The sequence below is a fragment of the Heptranchias perlo genome, chromosome 10 (genome assembly GCF_035084215.1).
Source record: "Heptranchias perlo isolate sHepPer1 chromosome 10, sHepPer1.hap1, whole genome shotgun sequence".
Lineage (NCBI taxonomy): Eukaryota > Metazoa > Chordata > Chondrichthyes > Hexanchiformes > Hexanchidae > Heptranchias > Heptranchias perlo.
The window spans coordinates 6,993,151-7,017,157 of NC_090334.1; the positions used below are offsets into that span (position 1 = coordinate 6,993,151).

Sequence of the window (24,007 nt, forward strand, 5' to 3'; positions counted from 1 at the left end):
TGGATTCACGAGGTTTATTAACTTTTTCAAAAGTCAGTTTGAATAAACAGCTTGTGTTTTCCCTCCTTTCGTTTCCTTTTCCAAGTTCCTTCCCCCCTTTCCCAAAAATTGATGATTCATACTGGCACATTACATTAATATATTTAACATGTACACTTACCCTTAGAGGAGATTAAGAATTAACGATTCATCCAGTGTTTATATAAGTAAAAGCCCATAAAGGGAGTGAGTTTGAGGCGTTAGTTTCACTGGCACCGAATAGCTCACATATTCACTCCCGGACAGCTCATACATTCACTCCCGGACAGCTCACATATTCACTCCCGGACAGCTCATATATTCACTCCCGGACAGCTCACATATTCACTCCCGGACAGCCCTTGTACTCACTCCCGGACAGCCCTTATACTCACTCCCGGACAACTCACATACTCACTCCCGGACAGCTCACATATTCACTCCCGGATAGCCCTTATACTCACTCCCGGACAGCTCACATATTCACTCCCGGACAGCTCACATATTCACTCCCGAACAGCCCTTGTACTCACTCTCGGACAGCCCTTATACTCACTCCCGGACAGCTCACATACTCACTCCCGGACAGCTCATATGCTCACTCCCAGACAGGCACATACTCACTCCCAGACAGCTCAGATACTCACTCCCGGACAGGCACATACTCACTCCCGGACAGATCACATACTCACTCCCGGACAGATCACATATTCACTCCCGGACAGCTCACATACTCACTCCCGGACAGCTCACATACTCCCGGACAGCTCGTATACTCATTCCCGGAGAAGCTCACAGACTGACTCATGGACGGCTCACATACTCCTGGACAGCTCACATGCTCACTCTCGGACAGTTCACACACTCACTCCCGGCAGCTCATATACTCACTCCCGGACAGGCACATACTCACTCCCGGCAGCTCATATACTCACTCCCGGACAGTTCACATACTCACTCCCGGCAGCTCATATACTCACTCCCGGACAGGCACATACTCACTCCCGGACAGCTCATATATTCACTCCCGGACAGCTCACATGCTCACTCCTGGACAGCTCACATACTCACTCCTGGACAGGCACATAGTTTAAATGTGAGGGTTTATTGAGTCACAGTAACAATATAACAGTACAAATTATTCGGTTCGATATTGGTGATGAACGTGTGATCGCACTGGTATGAAATTCAGTCTTTCACTGAGCTGTTCGCTGCTGTCTGTTCACCGCTGAGCTGTTCACCATTGAGCTGTTCTTCGCTGTCCGCTCACCAATGCTAAGTTTGAGTTCAGCCAGGATAACTCGGCTGCAGAGCTCAACACAGCCTCGACCCAAACATGGACTATGTTATTGATGATCATGGGGGGAAATTTCAGTTCCTGGAGACTTACCAGGGGCTGCACGTTAAAATTCGTCACTGAATTTGCAAACTCTGTGGGGGTCAGGAAGGCCTGAGTATATGGGACTCCAGTGGCATCGCCACATTCAGCAGGTGCACTGGCCTGGAGATCATTGATGCTCAGTGTCTGTGCACCCTGAAAAGAGATGTTTAAACATGTATATAGATTACTGAAACTGCATGAAATAGTTATGTGGACTGACAATCTGTCGCACCAGTCCCCACTCCATGGCACCAACTTATACCAGTTATTGTGATTCTGGAGTCATGCGTAGCACACTATCAACATGATCAGTAAAACCTCCAACCAAACACCCATCTGCTGAGGCCTCTACATTCAGCTGCCTCCCACATCGCTTTGACTCTGAAAACCCTCCATGCAAGGCCAAACCAGCAATTGACTCGTGGACCCCTTCAAATATGTCACCCTATGAACGGGCACCGGAGGGATGCTGAAGCTCCAGACTCCCCTCGCCCTCAACTCGGAGCGTGTGGTCTCAACACAAATTATAAAGCCTCCCAGTGAACAGTATCACCCCCACCCCAGCACAAGGCCTGTTTGATTTGCTCTTTGGTAATTTTACATTCTATCTCCAATTCCATACCGCATAACAAGGAGAGTAGTTGATGATACTGGTGCGGCAAGCAGTGCATGTCAAGAACTTGCCATATTTCTCACTACAGTCCTGGTCGTCTCAGCTTTTGGGCTGCCTATAATTTTTGCAAGAGCCCAGTTGGTGAGGATCATTGCCCTGTTACTTTACAAAATAGGCTCGGAACATTTGTACAAATGCAGGGGAGAAGTAACGGCAAATGTGTTTATACTTTTGTAGTCGCTACAGTAAAATGTTTTAAAATGCCGACCAATATATTGTAGATGCACTATTTTTGTAGCTGCATTTTTCACGTGATGAGCACATCCAGATTATCGGCAGATGAATCTTTACTTTCCAGCCTTTCCTGGCTAAAGTCAAGTTTTTGTCCAGGCTACCGCGTCATGTCCCTCCATTCTAATTAGTGTTTATAGTTTTCCCGACTTCATTTCTAATGTTTTGAACATTTGCATATAAGAACTGCAACCCCAATCCTTTTATGTTTCTCAGCATTCTTTTTCTTTCTTTTCTTATTTCCTTCACTATTCCTTTTATTAACCTTTCTTATTTGCCATACCCTTTTCTCCATACCCTTCTCCATTCTCCATACCCTTTTGAGATTACTATTTTAGAATGCTTTGCACCTTCACTGCACTCATTCTTAGTTCTTTCTCCTATGATCCGCTTCACAAGGATAAAGTCCTTTTGACATTTTTGTCTCCCTTACATGCTTCCCCAGGGCTGTGAATCAGCTGCAAGGTCCACTTTCGCACTGATGTTTAAAATCGCCTGCAGTGCTACTCATGGTAGTCTGGGCCCTGACCGGGGAGGAACAGGAGGCGTTCCTGGGGCTGAGGTCAGAAGCAGAGGTATATATAGGGTGGTGAGAGCAGCAGGGTCACTTCTGTATAAAATAAAGCATGTTTACATTACTATTTATTATAAACTAGCTAATCTGTCATGCAGGTATTGCAGGTAGATAATTGGGGTCTGGAGCATGGTTGTAATGTTTAGCTGCTAACTTGGCCTGATTCTTTAACTCAAGATCAGAAAAGGTAGTAAGAATTGACTGCTTTCCTTTTGTGCAATACTCTAAAAATAAACATTTTCCCTTGTGACGTGTTGGTATTTTGTGAAAAGTGTGACACTTTTGCTCATTCTTAAAACTTAGTGAACAGAAGTTACAATCTCTTGAATATACATTATTTGTATTCTATCAGCCAATCCAATAGGGAATTCAGGAGAAACGTCTTTATCCAGTGTGGTAAGAATGTAGAACGCACTAACACAAGTAGTTGAGGCAAATAGCATAGATACATTTAAGGGGAAGCTAGATAAACACCCGAGGGACAAAATAATGGAAGGATATGCTGAAGAGGCGTGGAAGGAGGCTTGTGTGGACCATAAATGCCAGCGTAGGCCAGTTGGGCCGAATGGCCTGTTTCTATACTATAGACTCCATGTGCCTCTGATGGAACAGGCAACTGCTAGTGTATCAAAAAATTCAACTCGGTTAATGTCCCCGGGATCAGGATTAGGTCCACTGCTCTTTTTGATATATATTACGGACCTTGATTTGAGTATAAAGGACATAAATTCAAAGTTTTCAGATGAAACAAAACTTGGAAATGTAGTAAACAACGAGGAGGATAGTAGCAGAGTTCAGGGGGACATAGACAGATTGATGAAATGGGCAGACACGTGGCAGATAAAATCTAATGCAGACAAGTGTGAAGTGATGCATTTTGGAAGGAAGAACGAGGAGAGGCAACATGGCACAATATTTAAGGGGGTGCAGGAACAGAGAGACCTGCAGTTCACATAAACAAATCTTTGAAGATGGCAAGACAATTTGAGAAGACTTTAAAAAGTATACGGGATCCTGGGCTTTATAAATAGAGGCACAGAGTGCAAAACCAAGGAAGTTATGCTAAACCTTTATAAAACACCGGTAAGGCCTCCGCTCTTCCATCTGGAGAGCGCTTTCGAACAGCCGGCACAGCACGATGGGCTGAATGGCCTCCTTCTGTGCTGAAAGGTTCTATGATTCTACAGTAAGCAAGTTCTGACAGTGTTTGTGACATTTCTTGCCTTTATCCTGTATTATTCGGCAATTATTTTTTCAATAAATTATCTGCATGGTGATACTTCGCTTCATGTCTGAAATAAGAATATTCTTGAGATCATGATATTCTTCAAAGCAATTCTATGGGTCGGCTCAGTAGTAAGGACATGCAAAAAATGATCCACACTTTGCGATATCAGGATGTAAGCCGAAAAGCTTAATTTATTATTATTATTATTATTATTCATGCTTTCTCACACAGTGGTTCTATATGAAGTCACGTGGTTTTGGAAAAACTAAAGTAAAGCAGTGATTATTTATTCTGCATTACCAGTTCTATTCAAGTACTGGAACAAGTTCAAACTTTGTCACCTTTTTATTGCTTGCAGTACAAAGTAATGAACATTTATAGACAACATGAATATACACCGGACCACAGCTGTTCGGATATTCCCAACAGCACAGGTACAACTGTGTTATTGCACTGCTGACACGTGATGCCCACGTGTACAGTGATTTCCATCTCTCAATTAAAAAAAAACATTCCAGTAGTTGAGAAATATCGATACTGGAGCTAGCGATGCTTGTCCAATGAACAGAAAGGAGCAAGGCCGCAAAAAGATAATTTTAACACCGGTCTAGTTTCAAAAAAGCAGAAGGTTCGCCTTTGTCCAGTTAAACCCGTTACCTTGGGTTTCCCCGGCATTCCGCCAAGGCAACCAGAAGAAAAGGCGTCAGGCGCGTGCTCACTGAAGAGCACTGCTGGAAAGAAATGCGGATTTCCGTTCCTTAAATGCATCGTGGGCAGTTTAAACTGGGAAGCTTTATCACAGACACCGGATTGGCTTTTCAGTTCCACCTTCACTCCGGGTATTCAAACTCCCAGAAGTTGAAGCGAGTAAAGCGGCATGTTACAGCTTGTGGGTTATAACTCAGAGAAATCAACAATAACCGGCCCACATTTTGACCTACAGAGATGGAATTCCAGCCATAAGGGCTGCTGAGAGTACCCGGGGGTTTGGCACCTGGAAAACGAACATCTTGGAATCAGATTCCGCAATGACGGAAAAGTGAAAAGTCCATTTAAGGCCAGAGGAAAGAGTGAAGGTAAGATTAGCGATAGATGGAGCAGGACGCAGGGTGGAGTATCGAAGATCAGGGGCGGTGGATGCTGGTTACATCGACAGAGTGAGAACGAAATTGAAATAAGGTTTATATCGGTCAGTTAAAGCAGTTTGAAGTTTATTGGTTCATTGAATGCAAAAAGGTGAATAAATATTAGAGGGTTAAAATGACGTAGACAATATTAATAACAAATAAATTGCCGCCCCGTATGAAATTCCCTTCTGCTATTTAACATGTGGTTTAGCCCATTTATTAAAAGGGTTAACCCTTTTTAAATAACATAAAGACTGAATTTCATACCAGTGCGATCACACGTTCATCACCGATATCGAACCGAATAATTTGTACTGTTATATTGTTACTGTGACTCAATAAACCTTCACATTTAAACTATTTGCCTGTCCGGGAGTGAGTATGTGAGCTGTCCGGGAGTGAATATGTGAGCTGTCCGGGAGTGAATATGTGAGCTGTCCGGGAGTGAGTATGTGAGCTGTCCGGGAGTGAGTATGTGAGCTGTCCGGGAGTGAATATATGAGTTGTCCGGGAGTGAGTATGTGAGCTGTCCGGGAGTGAATATATGAGTTGTCCGGGAGTGAGTATGTGAGCTGTCCGGGAGTGAGTATGTGAGCTGTCCGGGAGTGAATATATGAGCTGTCCGGGAGTGAATATGTGAGCTGTCCGGGAGTGAGTATGTGAGCTGTCCGGGAGTGAATATGTGAGCTGTCCGGGAGTGAATATATGAGCTGTCCGGGAGTGAATATGTGAGCTATTCGGTGCCAGTGAAACTAACGCCTCAAACTCACTCCCTTTATGGGCTTTTACTTATATAAACACTGGATGAATCGTTAATTCTTAATCTCCTCTAAGGGTAAGTGTACATGTTAAATATATTAATGTAATGTGCCAGTATGAATCATCAATTTTTGGGAAAGGGGGGAAGGAACTTGGAAAAGGAAACGAAAGGAGGGAAAACACAAGCTGTTTATTCAAACTGACTTTTGAAAAAGTTAATAAACCTCGTGAATCCATTGAGTGGTGTTCAGTGAGACATTGATCGCACTCTCTCCGTCTCTGCATCAGATACTAGTCCTCATCGCCTGGGGCTTTTTTGGTCACTTTGTAAATACAGTTACTCCCACTTGTATGAATGAGCTCGCAGTTAAACTTCTTTGGCAGGAGTACATCGTGGAAATCGGCGGCCCCCTCTCTGTACTTCACATCCGAAGACAGGTAAATGGTAGTTTTTCCGTTGGCGATATGCAGCAGTGTCTCTATAAGACCCGGAAATTGCGATGGTCTGTACACAATGTCCGACCCGAGGATGATATCAAAGTCGGTTGGAAAGTTATTCTGATCGTTACCCCAAGCAAGGGCTCGGATTTTTGAACGGTGTCTGGAGGTGGCTGGAATGTTAGCAGACACGTTATGTTCTATTTGCTTCAAAACGTACGCTCTGTCCGTCATGGTGACATCTCCACCTGGCAAAAAGAATCAAATAACAACACATTTACCCGACGATTTCTCCGCAGCACGAGTTGCAACATACATTCTGATCACGGGAAGAGAAAGAAAAGTAGAATTCTCTAAATAGAAGGTATCTCTCTGGGCAATTCGCAGTGGCCTTGAGCCAAAGAGCCAGACAGAAGCAGAATGGCCCACAGAGTACGGAGCACATGTCCTGAAGGGGATTCAGTAAGTTGAGATCACCCACACGCGCCTGTTCTACATGCGTTGTCTGCAATGTAGGTTTCACAGGAAGATCAGGTGAAATCAGATCATTCCAAAACCACATTCCATTACCAAATATGACCGGGAGCAACAATCCTTTCTGATCGCACCAGTCTGTTTCCTTTTCATGCAGTGGGCACTGCGTTGGGCAAGGAACCGTTCACATTAATTTAGCGTGAACTTTCTCAAGTCGAAACATTCAGGTCTGTGGGAATTTTACAGAGAGTGTTACAATTCCAACAGTCTGCCATTGCAGGCCGACTCAAACCGATTGACCCTAAAGCTGCTCTTTGATAACAGAAATTGAGTATTGCTGTATTTAACTTCGCTTCGCGTATATAGAGATATATTCGGTGTTAAAAAAAAGTCCCCAGCTTTTAAACACGTGTAATACCTTAGCCTTGCATATCCAATCCTTCTTATCAAATGGACAGGGAAAGATTCAGAACCTGAACTCGCTTTCCCGTTAAAAGCTTAAACAAGATACTTCTATTAAGTACCATTGAGTGTTGCGAGAAAAAATATTGAAATAACCGATCAAATATTCGACTGATCAAATTTGAGACCAACTCATGAGGGAGGTTTGGCGCAGCAATTTATAGTTAATTCTGTAATGGTTTGCATCGTTTCTCCTTCTTACTCAGGCAATACGAGTATTATTTGACCCGACCAATCCCTGTGTTGATCACTGTGATTTCCTGTGGTGCTGCTGCTGGATGTGGAAATCCACTGATTTGTACATATGTCCCACAAGACAAGAGTTTTCTTTCTAATCCTTCTCACCTCTCCTGAAAACATTGACTCCGTTTTGGGATATGGGCCCAGGGAGGACAGATTATGCTCTGACGCCTGCCCGAAGCGACCACTGTTGATGTGGGTGTTGGTGGCCCATCGGATAGTGTCAGAAGCGGGAGCCCAACTCGAATTTCCTCTCCATAGCTCAAGGGCACTGAGCTCAATTGTAATGCGCTTATCACCGCCAGTTGTGACGCCCGGATCACCGTCAACTGAAGCGCCCCACTCGCGCCAATTGTAACACCCCAACCCCCGGCTGACGTATGCTAACAAATCAGTTTTCCTTGTTCATATGGCCCAGTAAGTCAGTGGATGAATTCTCTGAGCCGACGGGAGATGTAGATACGATATTTTGAACAAATTATTGAATGACAAGAATATTTTGTATTCGATACACTCAGCTTAAATATGTTTTAAATGCCTGAGTGAAAGATTGTGGTAAGAAGATTGTAAATACAGGAATAGTAACTATAGAGATAAGCATTGTGAATAGTAATTATAGCGGTAGTACTGTGAATCGTAATTTTACCGGTAAGCACTTTGAATAACAATTATAGTGGTAAACAATGTGACTAGTAATTATAGGGCTAGTCGCCATGAATAGAAACTGTAGGGGTAAAACGAAATATTAACTATTGGGATCAACATTACGAATAGTAAATATAAGCACTAAGAATATTAATGTTAGTGGCAACCGTCATGAATAGTAATTACAGAGCTATGCACTGGAATAGTAATTATGGGTATATGCACAACGAACAGAGGGTTATGCACTACGAATAGAAACTATAAAAGTGAGCACTATGAATAGTGTGCAATATGAATAGAAAGAAGGGGGGTAAAGATTATCAAAGTAATTACAGTACTAACCATACGAATGATAATTATAGGGATACCCACCATGAATAGTTATTACAGAGATGTTCACTATGAATAACACTTCGACAAATATGAACTGATCAAGAAAGCCAGCATGGATTTGTAAAGTGTAAGTCATGTATATAACTAACCCAGTTGAATTTGTTTGAGGAGGTCAGGATCGTGGTTGATAAGGGAGCATCTATGGATATTATTTATGTGGACTTCCAGAAGGCATTCAATAAGGTTCCACATAAGAGACAGTACACAAAAATGAAAGTGCATGGGTAGGGAATTGGTTAGGAGGTAGGAGATAGAGAGTACGGATAAAGGGTATCTACTGCAAATGGCAAGATGTGTCTAGTGGTGATCCCCAGAAATCTGTACTGCGGTCTCAGCTTTTCACTATTTATCAATGATTTCGATGAAGGAATAGGCAGCCATTTATCCAAGTTTGCTTAGGACAGTGTTAAGTGGCACAGTAAATAGTGTAGAGGGGAGTAGAAAGTTGCAAAGGGACATTGATCGATAAGTGAGTGGGTAAAACTGTGGCAGATGGAATTCAATGTGGGGAAGGGCGAGATTATCCACTTTGAACTTAACAAAGATAGATCAGAGTATTTTCTCAATGGTAAGAAGCTAGGAACTGTGGAGGAACAGAGAGATTTAGGAGTCCATGTACAGAAATCACGAAAAACTAGTGGACAAATACAAAAAATAATTTAAAAGGCTAATAGGATGTTAGCCTTTATCTCACTTGGGCTCCAAACAAAGGGATGGAAGTTATGCTCTGGTTGTATAAAGCTCTGGTTAGATCACATCTGGAGAATTGTGTTCGTTTCTGGGCACCGCACCTCAGGAAGGATACACAGGCCTTGGATAGGGTGCAGTGCAGATTCACCAGTATGATACCGGGGTTAAAAGGATTAAATTATGAGGACAAGTTGCATAGATGAGGCTTGTATTCCCTTGAATATAGAAGATTAATGTGTGATCTAATTGGGGTGTTTAAAAGAGAGAATCTGGGTGGCCTCTAGAGCATTAATACAGCACAGGCACGGTTAGAGTGGCAGAGAGCATCGAGGGAGGTCTGAGGAACATAAACAGCACAGGCACGGTTAGAGTGGCAGAGAGCATCGAGGGAGGCCTGAGGAACATGAACAGCACAGGCACGGTTAGAGTGGCAGAGAGCATCGAGGGAGGTCTGAGGAACATAAACAGCACAGGCACGGTTAGAGTGGCAGAGAGCATCGAGGGAGGCCTGAGGAACATAAACAGCACAGGCACGGTTAGAGTGGCAGAGAGCATCGAGGGAGGTCTGAGGAACATAAACAGCACAGGGAGAAAACTGAAGAAGTGACATCACGACAAATAGTAGTTAAAGGGGTGTTAAGATAAAACATAAGAGGCATATATATATATATATATATATATATGCATATATACACATATAATATAAGTTTCTGAGCTTGAGGAGCAGCTGGATTCACTGCAGGGCATACATAGAACCATAGAACCATAGAAAAGATACAGCACAGAAGGGGCCATTCGGCCCATCGTATCCACGCTGGCTGGAAGAACAACCAAGTGCCCAATCTAATCCCACCTTCCAGCACCCGGTCTGTAGCCCTGCAGCTTACAGCACTCTAGGTGCAGGTCTAGGTACTTTTTAAAAGAGTTGAGGGTCCCTGCCTCTACCACCAATTCGGGCAGTGAATTCCATACACCCACCACCCTCTGGGTAAAAAAGCTTTTCCTCATGTCCCCTCTAATCCTTCCGCTAATCAACTTACATCTATATCCTCTAGTTCTTGAACTCTCCGCTAGGGGAAACAGGTACTTGCAGTCTACTCTATCTGGGCCCCTCATAATTTTGTACACCTCAATCAAGTGTCCCCTCAGCCTCCTCTGCTCCAAGGAAAACAACCCCAGCCTATCCATTCTCTCCTCGTAGCTGCAATTTTCAAGCCCTGGCAACACTCTTGTAAATTTTCTCTGCACTCTCTCCAGAGCAATTACGTCCTTCCTGTAATGTGGTGACCAGAACTGCGCACAATACTCCAGCTGTGGCCTTACCAGCGTTTTATACAGTTTCATCATTACATCCCTGCTTTTGTATTCTATACCTCGGCTAATAACGGAGAGCATTCTGTATGCCTGCTTCACAACCTTATCTACCTGTACTGCCACCTTCAGGGACCTGTGCACATGCACTCCAAGGTCTCACACTTCCTCTACCCCTCTCAGTATATTCCCGTTTACTGTGTATTCCCTTTTACTGTTTGCCCTCTCTATTACCTCACATTTCTCCGGGTTGAACTCCATTTGACACTTTTCCGCCCACTCCACCAACCCATTTATATCTTCTTGGAGTCTACAGCTATCCTCTTCACTATCAACTACACACCCAATTTTGTTTCATCTGCAAATTTGCCAATCATGCCCCCTACATTCAAGTCCAATTCATTAACATATAACACAAACAGCAAGGGACCCAACACTGAGCCCTGTGGCACACCACAGGAAACGGATTTCCATTTGCAAAGACATCCATCAACTTTTACCCTTTGCTTCCTGTTACTGAGCCAATTTTGGACCCAATGCGCCACGTTTCCCTGTATCCCATGGGCTTTTACCTTTCTGACCAGTCTGCCATGTGGGACCTTGTCAAATGCCTTAATAAAATCCATGTAGACAACATCCACTGCACTACCCTCATCAATCCTCCTTGTCACTTCCTCAAAGAATTTAAACAGATTTGTAAGGCATGACCTTCCCTGAACAAATCGATGCTGACTATCCCTGATTAAACCATGCCTTTCCAAGTGACAGTTTATCCGATCTCTCAGTATTGATTCTAATGGTTTTCCCACCACTGAGGTAAGACTGACCGGCCTATAATTGTTCGGCCTTTCCCTCGTACCCTTTTTAAACAATGCTACTATGTTTGCAGTCTTCCAGTCCTCTGGTACCTCCCCTGTATCTAGTGAGGATTGGAAAATGATCCTCAGAGCATTCGCTATTTCCTTCAATAGTCTAGGAAGCAATCCATCCGGCCCTGGTGACTTATCAACTTTCAAGGATTCCAATCCCTCTAGTACTTCCTCTCTCATTATGTTTACCTTATCCAATATTTCACACCTCTCCTCTTTAACTACTACATCCAGATCAACCCTTTCCTTTGTGAATACGGAGATAAAATAATCATTTAAAACCCTATCCACACCCTTTGCTTCTATATTCAAGTTACCCTTATCTTCCCTGATAGGTCCCATCTTTTCCTTAGCTATCCTTTTGTTCTTAATGTACTGATAAAATATCTTTGGGTTTTCTTTAATCTTACTAGCTAATATTTTTTTTCATGCCCTCTCTTTGCTTTCCTTATTTCCTTTTTTACATCATCCCTGTATTTTCGATACTCCTCTAGGCTTTCTACAGTATTTAGTTTTCTGTAACAGTCATAAGCTTTCTTTTTTCTGCTTTATCTTACCCTGTATACTTCTAGACAACCAGGGGGCTCTAAATTTGGCAGTGCCACCCTTTTTCTTTGAGGGGACGTGTCTGCATTGTACCTGTAGAATTTCACTTTTTAGTGCCTCCCACTGGCTTGCCATTGATTTCTCCTCAAGTAGTTGTGTCCAGTCCACTTCTGCCAAATCACCTCTTAGTTCTGTAAAATTTGCCTTCCCCCAATTTAAAACGTTTACTCCGGATTTAACTCTGTCCTTTTCCATAATAATGCTAAAACTAACTGAATCGTGGTCACTATCCCCAATATGGTCACCCACTGTCACTTCACCCACTTGCCCATCTTCATTTCCCAGGACTAAATCTAGAATTGCATCCCCTCTTGTTGGACTTGTCACGCACAGGCTAAAAAAGTTCTCCTGGACAACGATCAAGAATTTTGCGCCCTCTGTGCCCCTCACACTTTTTGAATGTTAGGGTAGTTGAAGTCCCCTACTATTACTACCCACTTATTTTTGCACTCAGAAATTTGCCTACATATTTGTTCTTCTGTCTCCCTTTCACTATTCGGGGGTCTATAGTACAATCCTAGTAGTGTGACTGCCCCTTTTTTATTTCTTAGCTCAACCCATCTGGCTTCGATTGATGATCCATTTAGCATATCATCCCTTCTCACAACCGTAATTGATTCTTTAACCAATAATGCTACCCCCCCCCCCACTCCTTTTTATCACCCACTCTATCCTGCCTGAAAACTCTATATCCAGGGATATTGGACTGCCAATTATCCCCCTCTTTAAGCCAGGTTTCCGTTATAGCAATGATATCATGCTGCCATGTGTCTATCTGTGCCCTTAGTTCATCTGTTTTGTTTGTAATACTCCTTGAATTGAAGTATATACCCTTTAACCCCATCAAATTCCTGTGCTGAACACTATTTAACCTTTGCTTCTTTTGCCTTTCTGAGTTGCTAACCACGTCACTAACTGCTTTTCTACTTCCCGTTTCCTGGTCTGAATTTGTCCTATCTGTACCTGCACTTTGGTTCCCATCCCCCTGCCATACTAGTTTAAACCCTCCCCAACAGAACTAGCAAATGCCCCTGTGAGGATATTGGTCCCGGTTCTGCTTGGGTGCAACCCGTCCAGCTTGTACAGGTCCCACCTTTCCCAGAATCGGTCCCAATGCCTCAGGAATTTAAACCCCTCCCTCCTACACCATCTCTCAAGCCACGCATTCATCGACACATGAGGCTCAGAATTTCCTGGATGGTACATTCCAGGAGTTGGTTACCTCACAGCCACAGAGAGTTCAGGACAGTAAGTGGGTGGTCTTCTGGCAGGGTAAAAAGAGGCAGGCAGGGCAGGAATCCTCCGGGAGTGTGGCACTAACCAGTTTTCAGTTTTAAATATCAGTGAGGGTGACAGCATCTTGAAGGAGCACAATCCGGAGCATGGCACCATGGGGCAAAGAACTGCGCAGGCGGGTATAGCAAAGTGTAGGAATGCAGTGGTTATAGGGGATTCAATAGTTTGGGGGACAGATGGGCGTTTCTGCAACCACCAACATGAATCCCGCATAGTGTGATGTCTCCCTGGTGCCAGGGTAAAGGACACCACTGAGAGGGTGCAGAACATTTTGAGGCGAAAGGGGTACAGCTAAAAGTCGTGGTTCATGTGGGAACCAATGACATGGAAAGGAAAAGGGTTGAGGTCCTGCAGTCAGAGTTTCAGGAGCTATGGAGGGAGTTAAAAAGCAGGACCTCAAAGGTAGTAATCTTTGGAATACTCCCAGTGCCACGCGCTAGTGAGTGTAGGAATAGTAGGATAAGACAGGTTAACACATGGCTGGAGAAATGGTGCAGTAGGGAGGGCTTCAGATTCCTGGGGCAGGAGGGATCTGTTCAAAATGGACGGATTGCACCTCAACAAAGCTGGGACCAATGTCCTTACGGGGAGGTTAGCTAGTGCTATGGGGAAGGGTTTAAACTAATATGACAGGGGGATGGGCACCAGGATGAAACATTAAAGAGGATAAATAAGGGGAACTGAGGGCTGGGAGAGACAAATAGCACTAGAATAAAGAATAGTTCAGAAGTAGGAGGAATCAAAAAGGAGATCTACGCATGGAGGCAGAGGGCATGGTGAGGTACTATATGAGTACTTTGCATCTATCTTTACCAAGGAAGAAGATGCTGCCAAAGTCACAGTGACAGAAGAAGTAGTTGAGATACTGGATGGACTAAAAATTGAAAACGAGGGGATACTAGAAAGGTTGGCTGTACTTGAAGTAGATAAATCACTCGGTCTGAATGGGATGCATCCTAGGTTGCTGAGGAAAGTAAGGATGGAAATTGAGGAGGTACTGGCCATAATGTTCCAAACATCCTTAGATACAGGGGTGGTGCCAGAGGACTGAAGAATTGAAAATGTTACACCCTTGTTCAAAAAAGGGTGTAAGGATAAACCCAGCAATTACAGACTGTCAGTTTAACCTTGGTAGTGGGGAAACTTTTAGAAACGATAATCTGGGACAAAGTTAACAGTCACTGGGACAAGTGTGGATTAATTAAGGAAAGCCAGCACAGATTTGTTAAAGGCAAATCGTGTTTAACTAACTTGATTGAGTTTTTTGATGAGGTAATAGAGAGGGTCGATAAGGGCAATGCGTTGATGTGGTGTATATGGACTTCCAAAAGGTGTTTGATAAAATGCCGCATAATAGGCTTGTCATCAAAGTTGAAGCCCATGGAATAAAAGGGGCAGTGGCAGCATGGATATGAAATTGACTAAGAGACAGGAAACAGAGAGTTATGGTGTACGGTTATCTTTCCAACTGGAGGGAGGTATAAGGTGTTGTTCCCCCGAGGTTGGTGCTAGGACCACTGCTTTTTTTGATCTATATTAATGACTTGGACTTGGGTGTAGAGGGCACAATTTCAAAATTTAAAGGTGAAACAAAACCTGGAAGTGTAGTGAACAGTGAGGAGGATAGTGATAGACTTCAAGAGGACATAGACAGGCTGATGGAATGGGTGGACACATGGCAGAAAAGTTCAAAGTGATACATTTTGGTACAAAGAATGAAGCGAGGCAATATAAACTAAAGGGTACAATCCTAAAAGGGGCTCAGGAGCAGAGAGATCTGGGGGTATATGTGCACAAATCGCTGAAGGTGGCAGGGCAGGTTGAGAAAGCGGTTAAAAGATCATACTGGATCCTGGGCTTTATAAATAGAGGCATAGTGTACAAAAACAAGGAACCTTCATAAAACACTGGTTCGGCCACAACTGGAGTATTGTGTCCAGTTCTGGGCATCGCACTTTAAGAAGGATGCGAAGGCCTTAGAGAGGGTGCAGAAAAGATTTACTAGAATGATTCCAGGGACGAAGGAATTCAGTTATGTGGATAGACTAGAGAAGCTGGGGCTGTTCTCCTCAGAGCAGAGTAGGTTGAGAGGAGATTTGATCGAGGTGTACAAAATCATGAAGGGTCTAGACAGAGTAGATAGGGAAAAACTGTTCCCATTGGTGGAAGGGTTAAGAACGAGAGGGCATAGATTTAAGGTGATTGGCAAAAGAACCAAAGGCAACATGAGGAAAATCTTTTTTACACAGCGAATGGTTATGATCTGGAATGCACTGCCCGAGGGGGTGGTGGAGGCAGATTCAATTGTAGCTTTCAAAAGGGAATTTGATACGTACTTGAAGGGAAAAAATATGCAGGGCTACGGAGAAAGGGCGGGGGAGTGTGACTAGCTGCATTGCTCTTGCCAGCACAGACTCAACGGGACGAATGGCCTCCTTCCATGCTGTGACCATTCTCTGATTCTATGATCAAACAGGGGGCAAATGCGAGGAAGTCTAAGATGGATATGGAGTGCATGTGCTTAAATATACATAGCATGGGTAAATAAAGTTAGTGAGCTGCAGGCACAAGTCGCCACATGGGACTATGATATAGTGGCAATAACAGAGACCTGGCTCAAAGAAGGGGAGGATTGTGAACTTAATATTCCAGGCTACAAGGTATTCAGGAAAGATAGGGAAGGAAAGAAAGGAGGGGCTGGCAGTATTGATCAAAGAAACTATTATAACACTGGAAAGGGATGATGTAGTTGAGCGGTCAAAGATAGAATCTATTTGCTTATAATTAAGGAACAATAGATGAATTATTGTGCTATTGAGTGTATACTATAGGCCACCAAATAGTGGGAAGGAGCTAGAGGAGCAAATTTGCTGGCAAATTACAGAACAATGCAAGAACTATAGAGTAGTGATAATGGGGGACTTCAATTATCCCAATATAGACTGGGACAGTAACAGTGTAAAGGGCAAAGAAGAATAGGAATTGCTAAAATGCATACAACGGAACTTTCTTGATCATTGTGTTTCCAGCCCATTGAGGAAGGAAGCAGTGCTAGATCTAGTTCTGGGGAATGAAGTGGGGCAGGTGGAGCATGTTTCAGTGGGGGAGCATTTGGGGAACAGTTATCATAATATCATTTGGTTTAGAATAGTTATGGAAAAAGACAAGGAACAATCAAGCAGAAAAATACTTCACTGGAGGAGGGCTAATTTCAGTAAGTTGAAAAGGGATCTTCCCCTGCTGGATTAGAATCAAAATTTGGTAGGCAAAACAGTAAATGAACAATGGGCAGCCTTCAAGGAGGAGATGGTTCAGGTCCACAGTGGACACATTCCTATAAAGCGGAAAAGAAAGGCACCCAAAGCTAGAGCTCCCTGGACTAAAGATCTAGATATTAAAATGAAAACGAAAAAGGAGGCTTATGACAAATGTAAAGTTCATAATAAAGTAGAGAACCAAACTGAATACAGAAAGTACAGAGGAGATCTAAAAAAGGGAATAAGAGGAGCAAAGGCAGAGTTCGAGAATAGATTAGTGGCTAACATCAAAGGGAACCCAAAAGTCTTTTATAAACATATAAATAGTAAAAGGATAGTCAGAGGAGGGGTGGAGCCAATCAGGGATGAAAAGAGAGATCATCTTGTGAAGGCAGAGGGCATGGCTGAATGACTACTTCGCATGTCTCCTCACTAGAGAAGAGGATGTTGCTAATTTCACAGTAAAGGAGGAGGTAGTAGTGAAATTGGATGGAATAAAAATAAATAAAGAGGAGCTGCTTATAAGGTTGGCAGTACTCAAAGTAGAAAAGTCACCTGGTCCGGATGGGATGCATCCTCAGTTACTGTGGGAAGTACAGGTGGAAATTACGGAGGCTCTGGCCACAATCTTCCAATCCTCCTTAGATATGGGGGTAGTGCCAGAGGACTGGAGGATTGCAACTGTTACACCCCTGTTCAAAAAGGGGCAAGAGAGAAAACAGGGAACTACAGACCGGTTAGCCTAACATCAGTAGTAGGGAAAAAGCTAGAGTCTATAATAAAGGATGTGATAACAGGACATTTAGAAAATATCAATGGGATTTGACAAAGTCAACATGGATTTATGAAAGGGAAATCATGTTTGACAAACCTACAGGAGTTTTTTGAGGATGTAACTGGTAGAATAGATAAGGGAGAACCAGTGGATGTGGTTTATTTGGATTATCAAAAGGCCTTTGATAAAGTCCCACATAAGAGGTTAGTGCGCAAAATTATCACATGGGATTGGTGGTAATATACTGGTATGGATTGAAAATTGGTTAACAGACAGGAAACAGAGAGTAGGAATAAATGGGTCTTTTTCGGGATGGCAGGCAGTGACAAGTGGGGTACCGCAGGGATCAGTGCTTGGGCCCCAGCTATTCACAATATATATCAATGATTTGGATGAGGGAACCAAATGTAATATTTCCAAGTTTGCTGATGACACAAAACTAGGTGGTATCGTGAGATGTGAGGAGGATGCAAAGAGACTTCAAGGCGATTTAGACAAGTTGTGTGAGTGGGCAAATACATGACAGATGCAGTATAATGTGGATAAATGTGAAGTTATCCACTTCGGAAGGAAAAACAGAAAGGCAGAGTATTATTTAAATGGTGATAGATTGGGAAATGTTGATGTACAAAGGTACCTGGGTGTCCTTGTACACCAGTCACTGAAAGCAAACATGCAGATGCAGCAAGCAGTTAGGAAGGCAAATGGTATGTTGGCCTTCATTGCAAGAGGATTTGAGTACAGGAGCAAGGATGTCTTACTGCAGTTATACAGGGCCTTGGTGAGACCACACCTGGAGTATTGTGTGCAGTTTTGGTCTCCTTACCTAAGAAAGGATATACTTGCCATAGAGGGAGTGCAGCGAAGGTTCACTGATTCCTGGGATGGCAGGACTGTCGTATGAGGAGAGATTGGGTCGACTTGGCCTGTACTCACTTGAGTTTAGAAGAATGAGAGGGGATCTCATTGAAACATATAAAATTCTGACAGGGCTAGACAGACTGGATGCAGGGAGGATGATTCCCCTGGCTGGGAGGTCCAGAACGAGGGGTCACAGTCTCAGAATACAGGGTAGGACATTTAGGACCGAGATGAGGAGAAATTTCTTCACTCAGAGGGTGGTGAACCTGTGGGATTCTCTACCACAGAAGGCTGTGGAGGCCAAGTCACTGAATATATTTAAGAAGGAGCTAAATAGATTTCTAGACACAAAAGGCATCAAGGGGTATAGGGAGAGAGCGGGAATATGGTATTGAGATAGAGGATCATCCATGATCATATTGAATGGCAGAGCAGGCTCGAAGGGCCGAATGGCCTACTCCTGCTCCTATTTTCTATGTTTCTGTGTAATAGTTAATATTCAGTGCCAGAGGGGTTGTTTGGCAGTAATTAGCATTTATCATGCCGTTAAAAAGGGTACTGAAATGGACAAGCCCTAACTTTCTATGGCGAGTTTAGTTTGTATTTACCGTGCAAATACAGGAAATTCACGCCGTTCAATGACATTTTCACAAATCTAATGCTGGAGCGGTGCATCTCAGACAGCAATTTCCAGTTTTTCATGTTTAACATCACATCTGCCCCCGCCTGGAGTTGCAGTGCGATTTGCACATAAATAACGCCATTAGCCTCACCGTTACTTTGTAGCAAATTCTGAGCCATTAATGACCTGGACTTGGGTATAAAGGGCATAATTTCAAAGTTTGCAGATGATGCAAAACTTGGAAATGTAGTAAACAATGAGAAGGATAGTAACAGACTTCAGGAGGGCATAGACAGACTGGTGAAATGGGCTGACACATGGCAGATGAAATTTAATGCAGAGAAATGTGAAGTGATACATTTTGGTAGGAAGAATGAGGGGAGGCAATATAAAGTAAATGGTACATTTTTAAAGAACATAAGAACATAAGATTTAGGAGCAGGAGTAGGTCATACGGCCCCTCGAGCCTGCTCCGCCATTCAATAAGATCATGGCTGATCTTCTACCTCAACTCCACTTTCCCGCCCGATCCCCATATCCCTTGATTTCCTTAGAGTCCAAAAATCTATTGATGTCAGCCTTGAATATATTCAACAACTGAGCCGCAGTCGTCTGGGGTAGAGAATTCCAAAGATTCACCACCCTCTGAGTGAAGAAATTCCTCCTTATCTCAGTCCTAAATGGCCGACCCCTTGTCCTGTGACTATGCCCCCTAGTTCTAGACTCTCCAGCCAGAGGAAACAGCCTCTCAGCATCTACCTGTCAAGCCCTCTAATAATTTTATACGTTTCAATGAGATCACCTCTCATTCTTCTAAACTCTAGAGAATATAGCTCCATTTTACTCAATCTCTCCTTATAGGACAATTCTGTCATTCCACGAATCAATCTAGTGAACCTTCATCGCACCCCCTCTAAGGTAAGTATATCCTTCCTTGGGTAAGAAAAGCAAAACTGTACAAAGTATTCCAGGTGTGGTCTCACCAAAGTCCTGTACAATTGTAGCAAGAATTCTTTATTCTTTGTACTCCAACCCCCTTGCAATAAAGGCCAACATTCCATTTGCTTTCCTAATTGCTTTCTGTACCTGCATATTAACTTTCTGTGTTTCGTGTACAAGGACACCCAAGTTTCTGTGAACACCAACATTTAATAATTTCTCACCATTTAAAAAAATATTCTATTTTTCTATTCTTCCTACCAAAGTGAATAACCTCACATTTCCCCATATTATGCTCCATCTGCCAACCTTCTTGCCCACTCACTTAATCTGTCTCTATCCCTTTGCAGACTCTTTGTGTCCTCCTCACAGCTTACTTTCCCACCTATCTTTGTATTGTCATCAAACTTGGATACATTGTACTCGTCCCTTCATCTAAGACATTAATATAGATTGTAAATAGCTGATACCCAAGCACCGATCCCTGCGGCACCCCATTAGTTACAGCCTGCCAACCTGAAAATGACCCGTTTATCCCAACTCTCTGTTTTCTCTCCGTTAACCAATCCTCTATCCATGCTAATATATTACCCCAATCCCATAAGCCCTTATCTTGTGTAAAAAACATTTATCTGGCACCTTATCGAATGCCTTTTGAAAATCCAAATATATTATATACACAGGTTCCCCTTTTTCTACCCTGCTAGTTACATCCTCAAAAAACAATAATAAATTTGTCAAACACGATTTCCCTCTCGTAAAACCATGTTGACTCTGCCTAATCATATCTGATTTTCTAAGTGCCCTGTTACCCCTTCCAGCATCTTCCCGACAACTGATGTCAGGCTAAATGGCCTGCAGTTCCCCTTTTACTCTCTCCCTTCTTTCTTGAATAAAGGGGGTGCAGGAACAGGGAGACCTAAGGGTTTATGTACACAAATCTTTGAAGGTGGCTGGAAAAGTTGAGAAACTGTTAAAAACGCAGATCAGATCCTGGGCTTTATAAATAGAGCCATAGAGTACAAAAGCAAGGAAGTTATGGTAAACCTTTATAAATCACTGGTTAGGCCTCAGCTAGAGTATTGTGTTTAATTCTGGGCACCACATTTTAGGAAGGATGCCAAGGCCCTAGAGAGGGTGCAGAAGAGATTTACTAGAATGGTACCAGGGATAAAGAACTTCAGTTATGTGGAGAGACTGCTGAAGCTGGGGTTATTCTCCTTAGAGCAGAGAAGATTGAGAGGAGATTTGATAGAGGTGATCAAAATCATGAATGGTTTTGATAGAGTAAATAAGGAGAAACTGTTTACAGTGGCAGAAGGATCAGTATCCAGAGGACACAGATTTAAGGTGATCGTCAAAAGAACAAATGGCGAAATGAGGAAAAATAATTATGCAGTGAGTTGTGATGACCTGGAATGCACTGCCTGAAAGGACGGTGGAAGCAGATTCAATGGTAACTTTCAAAAGGGAATTGGATAAATACTCGAAGGGAAACAATGTGCAGAGCTATGGGGAAAGAGCAGAGGAGTGACACTAATTGGATAGTTCTACCAAAGAGCTGGCACAGGCACGATGGGCCAAATGGTCCCCTCCTGTTCTGTATCATTCTATGATTAAAGGATTTGATAGGGTAGATAGAGAGAAACTATTTCTTCTGGCCAGGGAGCCCAGAACAAGGGTATATAACCTTACACTTAGAGTGAGGCCATTTAAGGGTAATGTCAGGAAGCACTTCATTACACTGAGTGTAGTGGAAATCTGGAACTCTCTCCGCAAAATGCTGTTGAGGCTGGGGGTAAAATTGTAAAACTCAAAACTGAGATTGATTTAATTTTGTGAGGTATGGGTTAACATCTTGAAGTGGAATTATCGGAGGATGGACTGCATGTAGTAACTGGAGAGGCAAGAAAGACGAATAACAATAATAGGAGTAATAACTACAAATAGTTATTTTAGCACGATGCACTACAAATAATTACTATAGGGGTAACCCCTACAAGTACTAACTATAGGGATATCGGCGATTAATAGTAACTATTTGGGTCAGCTCTATAATTGTACCTATAGATTATAAATAGCAACTAGAGGGGTAAGCACCATGAATAATACTTATGAATTTTAAGCACTACGAATAGTAAATAAATTAATAGGCACAGTGAACAGTAACTATTGTAGTAAGGACTATGAATCATAACTATAGGGATAAGCATTTTAATTACTAACTGGAGGGATAAATACTATGAATAATAACTGCAGAATTAACTTACCCAGCAGCACCGCTAAAATCCCCACAATCCCAGTGCCAGATCCCAGTTCAAGCACCTTCTTCCCAGTAAAATTATACTTCTCATCCTCAAAGTAGCGACAAAGGACAAGCCCCTGAAAAAAACACATTCATATTAAAGCGAATCAATTTACAAGGTGCACAAAGCACTAGGACAATGTGGGAAGAGGGGGGAAAGGATTGTTGCCGGGGATGGGGTCGTTGTTGAAAGGTCACTCAGTCAACTTCATGTGGGCAGGTCAGAGCGGCCTTGATAGAGTCCTGCTCACAGGTCACCTTCCCAACCTTCCGGTTTCGGGGCGGGGCGGGGGGCGGGAGTGTCTAAGGAGAATCAAGGAGAGGGGAGACATATAATGGAAAGTGGAGTGTTCCATGCCGACTATCACCACTCGTCTCCTTCCCGTCTCTTAGTTATTTACAAATAATGTATTTATCTTTCACAGCTGGGTACACAGTGAGAACAGTGTGGCCATCCGAGGAAAGAGATCAGAATTTAAAAATAAAGACCTAGACTGCAGTTATACTGCATTTCCAGTCTGAGGCGAGTGGCTGCAGACTCTGAATGGGGAGCGAATGGTACTGTTGAAGCAGGATTATGCTGTCAGCGATAGACATTTCATCAGAGGACACCTAACGGAGCCGAAAGACATCACTGGTCAACAGGGTGTTGGTCTATTTGTGTCATTTGGACATCAAAAGGTTACTTTCCACAGGGGCAAGTGGTCATTGCAGGCTGCCGTTTTAATAGGCTCTATATACTCGGTGGCAAAAGCGGCTTAGTTGGTGTCTTGGTGCAATGGTAGAGCCCCCTGGTCTGTGACTAACAATGAGCTGTGGAATCTAAGATGTGCACTCTCAGATCGCAAGCAGTGTGGGTGTCAGCTGTAGTTCAGTGGGAGCACTCATGCTGAGTCAGAATGTTGTGGGTTTAAGTCCCACTGATACTTGAGGCTGACACTTCAGTGCAGGACTGAGAGAGTGCTACACTGTCAGTGCCACTCCTCGGATGGGATGTTAAACCAAGATCCCATCTGTCCTCTCAGGTGGACGTAAAAGATTCCATGGCACTACTGGATGAAGGGCAGGGGAATTCTCCCCGAGTCCTGGCCAACATTTATCCCTACACCAAAAACAGATAATTTGGTCATTTATTTCATTGCTGTTTCTGGGACATTGCTGTGCGCAAAATGGCTGTCCAGTTTCTTACACCATAACAGTGACTACAATTCAAAAGTAATTCATTGGCTGTAAAGCGCTTTGGGGCGCCCTGAGGTCGTGAAAGGCCCCATACCAATGCAAGTCTTTATTTCTTATACCTCAGTTGCGATGAATCTGCCGCAACCGTTGAAAAGGAAGCCAGTTTAGAAATCCCAGACCATTATCATTATTATACACCGCCCAGGAGATCCACGCTGCCAAGTGGAGAAAGAACACGCTCCATGAAGGGGCCGGTACCATTCTGCCTCGGAATCAGAGCGGGAGCTGACTTTGGAGATATGCTGGCACCGATACCCGCTTCCAATCCATGCGAGTGTCGTCAAAACTACAGCGGACAATTGCAAATACGTTCCAATAGGTCGGGAGTTCACTTTTAAACCCAAACAATACACTTGAAACAGAGGCGTTAGACTTACAGGTCCCCAGACATAAGCAGAGACGCCTAAAGAAGTTCCTCGAAACGTAGCGATCTTTAAATAATGTCCACAAAATTCATACTGCTTCTCCTCCAAGGAGAGACTGCTCTCATCCGTGCTGCTCATCCTCTCTGATTTCGAACGGACTCTCTCTGATGTCCAAGTAGATTCCCTTCAGTTCCGGATGCGGATTTCTATCAGTTTCAGAGCCACGTGT

General features: G+C 43.3%; 1 protein-coding gene across 1 annotated transcript; it reads right to left on the reverse strand.

Moving 5' to 3' along the window:
• Positions 1 to 6,282: 6,282 nt before the first annotated feature.
• LOC137326664 (EEF1A lysine methyltransferase 3-like) lies at positions 6,283 to 23,916 on the reverse strand. Its single transcript, XM_067991966.1, has 3 exons — positions 23,791 to 23,916; positions 22,140 to 22,251; positions 6,283 to 6,677 (listed from the first exon to the last, which is right to left on the reverse strand). Exons 1-3 carry the CDS (start codon positions 23,914 to 23,916, stop codon positions 6,283 to 6,285), a joined length of 633 nt encoding a protein of 210 aa, XP_067848067.1.
• Positions 23,917 to 24,007: the final 91 nt, after the last annotated feature.

What these genes read in the sequence shown, in the direction of transcription:
- LOC137326664 (XM_067991966.1), bottom strand. Translation starts at nt 23,916, where the DNA reads ATGAGCAGCACGGATGAGAGCAGTCTCTCCTTGGAGGAGAAGCAGTAT. An exon ending in CTGCTTATGTCTGGGGACCT is followed by an intron (nt 22,252 to 23,790) that starts GTAAGTCTAACG and finishes TGTTTTTTTCAG; the next exon opens with GGGCTTGTCCTTTGTCGCTA. An exon ending in GATTTTAGCGGTGCTGCTGG is followed by an intron (nt 6,678 to 22,139) that starts GTAAGTTAATTC and finishes TCTTTTTGCCAG; the next exon opens with GTGGAGATGTCACCATGACG.